The sequence below is a fragment of the Gymnoscopelus braueri genome (assembly GCF_963280865.1).
Source record: "Gymnoscopelus braueri genome assembly, chromosome: 22".
Taxonomy (NCBI): Eukaryota; Metazoa; Chordata; class Actinopteri; order Myctophiformes; family Myctophidae; genus Gymnoscopelus; species Gymnoscopelus braueri.
In genome coordinates, this window is record NC_137624.1 from 8,678,652 (window position 1) to 8,688,118 (window position 9,467).

The window sequence follows — 9,467 nt, forward strand, 5'->3', positions numbered from 1 at the left end:
ACCATTGGTGCAATACTGCAATAGGTAATTTCTTCCCCTCAACTATCTATTCTACTGTATGTATTTGAACATTTATGTACCGTCCTCTTCTACCCTCCCTAGAAATGGTGTAGAAGACCTTTTGACCTTTTACAAGCTCATGTTTGTTAGAGCCCGACCGATGCCAGATCTTTGGGTTCATGCCCATCCCGATTTTGGAAAGTCCTAGACCACCAATTTGCAATGTTTTGACTGAATTCTCAAATTCAAAGGAGATAGAAAATGTCTTAAAAGTGTATTGACGGTGCTTCTGGGATCAGCGGGAATATAGGCTTAAAAAGGAAGAAGAGATCGAAGCACTCAAAAACATTTAGAGGAGAGGATGTGAAGTTATTCTATAAAAATTACCAACATGTTTCGACCAGTTTAGGTCTTCATCAGGGCGAGAACTGATGAAGACCTCTTCTCAAAATGTTTTGAGTGCTTGGATCTCTTCTTCCTTTCTCGATTTGTAACTATTTGAGAACATTTAACTTATAAGCAAAGTATATACGGTATATTAAACTGCTGTATATGAAAAAGAACATTTAACTTGAATTATACAATGAACAAGCAAACAAGTAATTATAAAAGGCACATAAATTGCACCTTTATTTTATGATTTAACCACTTAAGTGCCATTAAAAAAACCCAACAACCAGATTTACAAGCTCACAAAACCTTTGACAATTTTCGCCCATAATTAGGGACGCCAGATTGACACAGTTTAAAATTGGGACACATCGGCCTGTGACACATTTCATATCAGCTAGACTGATACATCATATGAAACAGTTATAAAGCAAAATCCTGAGTGTTAATTTAACTCTGAGAGTTACCCATTTGAACACTTACAATATAGGCTTTAAAAAAATAGTTTACACATAAAATACTTTTATCCAATCAGGAGAGACAAACCCATAAGGATGATTTATCATCTTTGATTTTATAGTGTTCCAGTTCCAAGTTTGTCCAATTTCACTTGTTTACCCTGTATCCTGTATGAGTTCTCTCTCCTTGGATGAAAATGGTGTCCCATTCCCAACCTGAATAAATTATTTTCTGTTTACTTAAAGAGCTGATTCCGAAGTGGCTCCACCTGCTGAGCCTCTCTCCACATACTGGTGTATGATGCTATAGTAGTCGTGGTCGGCGGTAGCCGTCGGCATTACTAGTTCGGAGTCAAAGTTGTTGAATCCGGAGATCTCCTCCCAGTCCTGGTTGGAAGGGGTGGTGAACGTGGGCGGCACGGGCGGCGTCTGCGCGAAGAAGCTCTCCAGGTTCCGTTTGGCCAGTTTCTTGGCATGTTCTGCAGAGAAACGCTCCAGTAGGGCGGTCTCTTGCTCCGCGTAGATCCTCCTGAACTTGAGCTGCTGGTCGCTTATCCGGGAACGGCACCTCGCCATGCACGTCATTAACAGATGGAACAGTATAATGATAGCAATATACAGCCAGCCCAGGATCTGTAATCACCAACGATAATGTAAATCATTTTAGGAAGTTTGAGGTATTTCAAATCGAACAAATTAATGTATATATATTTTTTTTAATCTATGAATTTTAATAGAATAATGGATTTTCAGAAATACTGAAAAAACGTCTTGTGGGATTGTAGATGGGCTATTTTTGTGTGACACCATTGTACAACGAAGTATAAAATAGGACTTAAAGGGATACTTCACTTTCGGGCCGGGGACACATTTAAAAAAAATATTAAAAATAAATGAAAAAAGTTATGGAAAATTCATGGCCCCCTCACGCATTAGAGTGTCCTACTAATGTGTGAGGGGGCCATGAATTTTCCATAACTTTTTTCATTTATTTTTAATATTTTTTTTAAATGTGTCCCCGGCCCGAAAGTGAAGTATCCCTTTAAGTGGTTCAGACTAATCAATTTAGTCGATTATACAAAAAAATATTTTGTGTGTTGATAGACAGATAATAGATGATATATAACCAGTGTCTCTTCAACATCCAATAAAAGCATGCTTCATTTTTACTGATACTGTATATAGGATTAGGTAATCAAAAAAGTAATCAATAGAATAATGGCTAAGGAGACAGAGCAACCTCTATGAGTTCTTTCTCACCTGTGATTCAGCGCGAAGAGTTGCAAGGACATCATCTATCTCTGCCTGTGGCACGGCAGTGCTTTTTCCACTGCAGGGAAACTTGTAGAGCTCTTCCTGGCACTGTGATTGTGACATATTGCCACAAAGATGATCTTTATAGTGCGTTACATTATCACCGGTGAGAGCACACACATAGTAATTACCACCAAGTAGTGCCACAGCGATCCAACATAAAGGTGCGATCCATGCAGTGTTGCTTATGATCAAGTACATGGCGAAGGTATTGAGCATGTTTTTGAAATTTATTTTGCGAAGAGCTAGTCCCGTAATAAGTTTCCATGTGTCTTTGTTTAACATGTAGCCTAGCACTAACAGCACAAACGCAGGTACAAACAAAGACACCGCACCGTATTGAAGGTTCCCGCCATTGCAGGGACACCTGAACACCACTACGGAGAAGATCTGCTCCCCACCTACAGTCAACAGCGCTACTAAACCCGTCACCAATCCAACGTTGGCCTTTTTGTTTAGAGTTCTGACGACGGCTCTGAAATGATCCATGTGTGTTGATGTGGCGTTTTTGTGCTTGCTGCGTGGTTGTGCCTGCGACACCAACTTTACTGATAAGCAGGGTGGGGATTGAGAAAGAGGCACTCTGTGTGTGTGTGTGTGTGTGTGTGTGTGTGTGTGTGTGTGTGTGTGTGTGTAAAGACTCAGGTCTTTAATGACACTGCAGACATTGGTACATTCATGCTCAGGGGCTTTGTAGTCTGACTGGAATGATCTTATAATACATGTTTAATATTGCCAATGAATATGCTTTTTGTTGCAATGTAGAACACTACTCACTTGTTTTATGTTAAAGAATACTAAATATTACACAAAAAATACTTGTATCCATTACATGGCCTTGCTGCACTATGAAACATTAAATACGGTATCTGCTTTAGCCAAAAACGAATTATTATTACTATTAATTACATTTTATTACTATTACTTTAATAATAATAATAAATCATCTAAACTTGCTTATCGGTCAGGCTCTAATTTATACATGTATACACCATGTGCTACTGTATGCAAGTGTCTTGACTTGATAACAAACAGTATTAACCCATTAAAACCGGGAAAGCATCTGTGTCATTTTATACTTTGGCTATTCAGAAATAACAGATCTACAAGCTCATAGCGCATCACTTCGTGCCTATGAAGTGAACATTTTTAACTCAAATCCTTGCTTCTGTGGGTCCCTGGAAGAAAATATTTTGAGATGGGGGGTCGGCGGCCAAATGCATATGATTTTGGGGGTCCTTGACATGAAAAAGTTTGAGAACCACTGTTCTAGCAACATAACCTTTTTCAGAAAACTGTTCTGGATCTAGAAGACATTTTTTGAATCGGCCTCAGGTTTTAACGGCTTTAATTGTTCTGTTCCATCTGACAGGTGCGGGTTCAAAGTCGCAACGACTCGTCCCGAGGCTACGACTCTCCCTCCAGCAGCACCATCAGCAGTGACACCACCGGAGGAGGAGGAGGAGGAGGAGGGGGCAGGCCTCTCCCGCCCCCCGTGGCCAGTAAGCCCTCGTTCACCTCCCGCCACAGCCAGTCGGTAGAGGAGCAGCACCAGGGTCCCGTGGCGAAGGAGGAGGACGACCCAGCAAACCGCTCCTTCATGGGCAAGGTTGTTACGAAGCGCTGTTTCTTATTACCTTCACTGGCTCCCAGTCCAACACGATAAGCTTCAAAATTCTACTGATCATCTTACAAAGGCCCTCAACAACCCACAATAGCTAGCTCCTCCACTACCTCTCTGACCTACCCTCAACTCAACTCAAACTTTATTTATATATAGCTCATTTAACATGACCAGGTCAACCAAAGTGCTGCACAGGTTAAAGACAGAAAGCAAACAATGCAATGTGCAGTGGTTCTTAAAGTGGGGGCCAGGGACCCCCAGGGGTCCTTGAGGGGGTTTCCAGTGTGTCCCCAGCTGAATGATTGATAGTTGGGAATCAAATGGACCCTTACAGGTCCGTGGTCCTAATGTGTGTATATATATAGGGCTGAACCTGGTTGGTGCGTTTTGTAATAATAATCCAAATCTACGAAGTAACAAAGGTTTTCAGGTAATTGTAGTGGAGTAAAAGTACAATATTTTCCTCCGAGATGTAGTGGGGTAGAAGTAAAAGTATTGGAAATTGGAAATGCTGAAGAAAGTCAATTGTACTTGAGTACAGGGGGCGCAGTCTTAGCTTTTGTCAGATGTAAGAAGTGGGGGCTCCAAGGAAGCTCCCTAGAAACCCCCAGGATCAAGCTCTGAACCTGGGGTGACACAGCGTTCTCTGTGGCTGACCACTCCCTATGGAACACACTCCCAACCCACGTCAAAGCACATTAAAACGGCACTCAAAACCCACCTCCTCAGACTCGCCTTCCCCACCTAATCCCGTTTTCATTGTTTTCGCATGACTATTTTTAACAGTTTTTAGTCTTATTTTGCAGGCCCTATTTATTTAATTGTTGTTGTTTTTTTGCTTTCATAATGCCATTTGTTTTGATTTGATTTGTAAAGCACCTTGGAGTTTCTAGAAAAGTGCTGTATACGTCTGATGTATTATTATTTCATTTGTGAAGTTGGTTGTACACAGTCAAATTAATTACAAAAAGAGAGTGTACAAATGTAACCAAATGGACCGATAAGGTTCCAGTTGTTTACATTTGAACACACTTGGAGTTACAAATACAGTAATACAGTAGATAAATGTGTACATAAGTATTTTACTGGGCACATTGCTTCCTTGACCAGACATGAATGTGTACTCTTTGAAGTTTATTATTATTTATGCATTCAGGAAAAGAGCTTTCGTTTTACTTCCCTCCCCTTGTTCATACATAATTTTTATTTTAACCTTCTTTTGTTTTCACTTGCTTGCTTTACCATAAAAAAACTAATAGAAGCAGGGTGGACAGGTAATAGACTACATATGCATTCATGTACATAATACATTCATCTGAAATGTGATTGTACATTTTTTCCCACCATAGTAATTGCATGTAGTCATCCATCACGATGTTGTGTTTTTGTTCAATCGTACATTGTTTTTTGTTTCATTATTTAAAAACCAATCATTTTGTCTAATTATTTTCACAACATTTGTGTCTGACTTTTGTGTGAACGGCACCATATGGACTCAAGTTTTTATTAATAAGCGAACATTGATTGTTAATTAACTTTAAGTATTTGTTTGTAAGGTGAAAGCCTTTGAGCAGATGGACCATCTGGCCAGAGCCCAGAGGATGTTGGAGCTACAAGAGGCAGAGAATGCTCGGGTTGGTGCTCAAACTATTACTTCCAATACTGTACTACTACTGTTAAGCCTAATTTACACTTGTTTTATGATGTCTTTATGATACTACTATTACACTCCGTAATTACTCCGACTACTATTACAACTACAATACTACTACATACAACTAAATGCTCCCCAAAGTAGTCGCATCAGTCATACAGTGGAAACAGGAATGCAATGGGATGTTAATCACCATCAATTTACCCATCAGCCAATTTGGTAACCAATTCAGGGTGGCTGATGTTGTTGTTTTTGGGCGGTGAAACCGCCCCTATAAGTGAGATTTGGAAAAATGTACATTTTCCTGCGCTGTGATCTGGGCCCAGGAAATTAGTAGAATTATCCAGCGCTGTGATTGGCCAATCACAGCCTATTCAGGACTGTGATTGGCCAGTGTCACATGACACATGTGCATAGCCCTATATAAGCAACCATAACTTGAAAAAAACCAAAATTTGGTTTTTTTCAAGTTATGGTTTTGTCCATCATAAAGAGTGTTTCAATAAATGTATTTATCCTTTGTACATGATTGATCGACTCCATTCAGTATTGTGATTAGCTAGCAAGACACCGCCCACTTCACACAGGGTGTGATTTTTTGTTATAGTTTTGACCTAAAATCCCTCTATTTTGCCTTCAGCTAATATTGTGATTTTTCTCTTCACATAAAGACTTAAACATTGAATTAAACATTTGTGGACAAAGACATGCTGGCTTTGGCATTTTATATATTTTTCTCTCCTTTCATGTAAAGCAACAGTAGATGTTTAATTACACAAAACACAATACAACGAAGACAAAAGAGCTTCTTTATGATGTACATCTACTTGTAACAACCAAAGTTAAAAGAGCGATACTTCAGTGCCCTAGCCTGGGATCCAGCCTGCTTGCTACATTTGGCTTTTATTTTGCTCACTTCGCTTCACAGTCTGGAAAGCCTCCAATCTCTGTGCTGCAGCGAATCAGGCTGGATTCCAGGCTAACCGTGCCCCCTGCTGATCTTAACTTGTATTTCCTGGAATTACCTTTTAACATTTCTCGTTCCTCTCCTTTCTCTGTGTACAGCTGGAAATAGCCCAGAAGCACCCTGACATCTATGCTGTTCCAATCAAACTGCCAAAGCCTAACCACAACCGTCCACAGCCAATAGGGTAAGTATGTGACATCATGCCATTCATCACATCATTTAAAGCTGCAGTCATGACTCAGGTTTAACTCTCTATTATAATTTTTTTCTAAATTTTTATCCCATGATTTTGTAACCCATTTTTTCACCAAGTGCCAATTGTCTAAAGTAATCCTGGGCGCTACACTCCCTCTGCCAGCCTAGGGAGAGCCTAGAGCCGAGCTCATGCCCCCTTCAATGCATGAGAGCTAGCAAGCCGCTTCTTGTCACCTAACTCTCTATTATGCGTCTTTCTTTTAGCTCCAGCTCCAATCCGGAGCCACAAGCGCCATCCAGGCCACCGTACGGGGACTCCAGGGGTTACGCCCACGGTGACGATGACGAAGACGAGTACCGTAGACAGCTGGCCGACCAAACAAAGCGGGGCTACTACAGCCAGCAGAAATACAAAGACACTGAGCTGTAGATCCACTGTCACTCCTCCACTGAAATGCCAGTTGACTGGCGTGATTTCTTCACATGCAAAGCACATTAGATAACACATATTTTATTGCTGTTCAACACAAGGTGTGTGTGTGTGTGTGTGTGTGTGTGTGTGTGTGTGTGTGTGTGTGTGTGTGTGTGTGTGTGTGTGTGTGTGTGTGTGTGTGAGTGTGTGAAAGTAGTACAATTGTATGCCGTTCCAAATATTTTGAAAACATCACCCTTTTAAGACTGTAAAGTAGTTTTCTTACATTTTCGTATATTCCCGTCCGTAACGGCAGAGGGTGTTTCAGTGTCTGCGATTCCCTTTTGATATGTTTGATATTTCATGGTGTATATTCCTGATACTGCCTTTTGTTACATTAGGATACAAACTTGCAGGGCTTTCCAATAACCCTTATACCGTGCCGTACCCATTGTGGGCCCATGACAAACACAGCACTGTTTCACAATCATCCTTATTATTTTTAGTTTTTGTTCCTTTTGTAGTCCCTGCTCTCACTCTTTTAAAACAGGCTTGTACCTTAATTGTCCACAGTAAAATCCTCAGTTAATGTATCCATTTGTAACTCGCTGAGAGTTACCTTTGTACACTCTTCACGATGGGTTCACCCTAGAGGCGGAAATTATCGCTGTCCAATGGGTTAACATGGGCTACGTGCTTGGCAGCGCTTCTGCGTCCAGTGTGCAACTATACCGTCATAGATAAAAGAACACTCGGGGTTGTAAAAGTGTAGGCGACCTTTCTCCTATCATAACCTGTACCATATGAACTGTGCATAAAACACATTGCACTGTGCCACTTTGGATACAGCATGGACCACACTGTACATGTACTGCTTTACATTGTGTCCTTCCTTTCTGTAATCACATTCATGCAAAATCAACTGTTTTATTGTACATATATGCCTGAAGCCTAGGGCTGGGCATTATATCCATATCATAGCGATATCATATGAGACAAGATATCGTCTCGGATTTTGAATATACTGATAGTGTTGTCTTTTACTGGTTTTAATCATTTAAGCTCAATTTTATACTCTATTGAAAAAAAAAGCAAAAATGCTTTTTAGCAATTTAGAAAAATGTATATTTATATTGTCACAATAAAACATCGTCACCATATCGATATCAAGGTATTTGGTCAAATTATGGTGATATTTTATTTTGTCCATATCGCCCAGCTCTAGCTGAGCATTGCTACTGGATGTCTGTAAAGCTGAATTTATACACATGATGATGTCGTCTGCCAACAAGAACCGATTTTAAACACGTTGCGACGCGTTGTTGGCTTGTGTTATTATTATCGGCAAGCAACACCGTCGTACTACGGAGTAGGCCTATAATCGATTGCTGGCCGTGTCACCTGGGAAGCAGCACACTTTCTAAAGTGCCTTTTAGCTTTGATGACTTGTAGTATGAGAGAAACGGCGTGCATGCCGGACAGCACTTGGCTCATATATCGTTTGTCGGGTGGAAACATATGTCCAAACTGTTACTTTTCAGGATTCAAATTCAAAATGGCAAAAGTAGCCCGACTCTGAACTACTATACAGTAAAGATACTGGCGCATCCAATCTAGTGCTCTATCTGCTTCAAATAACTATTGACAAAAAAAAGGTCCAGGATTGTAGCTTTAAATGTGAGGCACTGTACTTGTTATCACCTGAAAAAGTTTGATCACATACAGTAAATCGTAGTTGTTGTTGGGGAGAAACCTCATATGGCCAAAACTGTTACTTTTCAGGATTCACATTTTTAAACTTTTTGTGTGACAGTGACACTGTATTATGACGAAGTAGGGCATCAATTTACAAAACTGAAATGACAAAATCATGCTTAAAGCCTTGATCTTTCACAGTAAAATCCTCATTTGCGAACTGTTGAGAGTGAACCCATAAGGGTCCATATTTTTTGTACTCGTTAAATGAACACTCACGATCTCTGTGTATTTTAAGCAAGAAAAGCTGTTTTATCACAGAGAACCCACAGAGATGGATTGTGGAACTGGTGTAAGTCATTAAGGTGTCTCTAGTATTTTGTATTATTTGTACCTCTCTTTATTAGCTGCTCACAACAGGAGACAATCACATTTGTATTGCATATATATGTGTGTGTTGTGTATACACAGTACACTCTGTCATGTCTTTTTTTTGTACAAGGTAGCATTGGGAAATATGGTACAAGACAATCATGTCAGTTGCTTTATTCCAAACGTATTTAGTATGTGATGTGTGTGTGTGTGTAATCTCCCTGACTGCAGCAGCAATTGGGGAGTGCTTGTCCCTCTGAAACAAATTCAAATTAAAAAACGTTTTCTTTTATACATTTTCATGAGTTTGATTATTAACATTATATTCTAAAGCCAAATCATGTCAACGCATGGTACTTGTAAGTGCTGTGAGAGATAACACTGGA

General features: G+C 40.1%; 2 protein-coding genes across 6 annotated transcripts in view; one reads left to right on the forward strand and one right to left on the reverse strand.

Annotated features, from left to right (window-relative positions):
• Nucleotides 1-9,373, forward strand: part of tjp2a (tight junction protein 2a (zona occludens 2)) — a 55,288-nt gene extending 45,915 nt beyond the window's left edge. For 3 of the 5 annotated variants that reach the window (XM_080419518.1, XM_080419519.1, XM_080419520.1), the window contains 4 exons: nucleotides 3,535-3,771; nucleotides 5,343-5,420; nucleotides 6,506-6,591; nucleotides 6,867-9,373. In XM_080419518.1, the coding sequence (XP_080275644.1) occupies nucleotides 3,535-3,771; nucleotides 5,343-5,420; nucleotides 6,506-6,591; nucleotides 6,867-7,032 (567 nt within the window). In that variant the 3' untranslated portion in view covers nucleotides 7,033-9,373. The remainder of the gene's footprint in view (nucleotides 1-3,534; nucleotides 3,772-5,342; nucleotides 5,421-6,505; nucleotides 6,592-6,866) is intronic. The other 2 variants (XR_013932507.1, XR_013932508.1) reach the window with 2 other exon arrangements.
• Nucleotides 1,089-2,651, reverse strand: LOC308078196 (calcium homeostasis modulator protein 6-like; the record flags this gene model as incomplete). The annotated part of the gene is made up of 2 exons (XM_080419320.1): nucleotides 1,089-1,481; nucleotides 2,109-2,651. The coding sequence occupies 2 exons, from the start codon at nucleotides 2,649-2,651 to the stop codon at nucleotides 1,089-1,091; spliced, it is 936 nt and encodes a 311-aa protein (XP_080275446.1).
• Nucleotides 9,374-9,467: the final 94 nt, after the last annotated feature.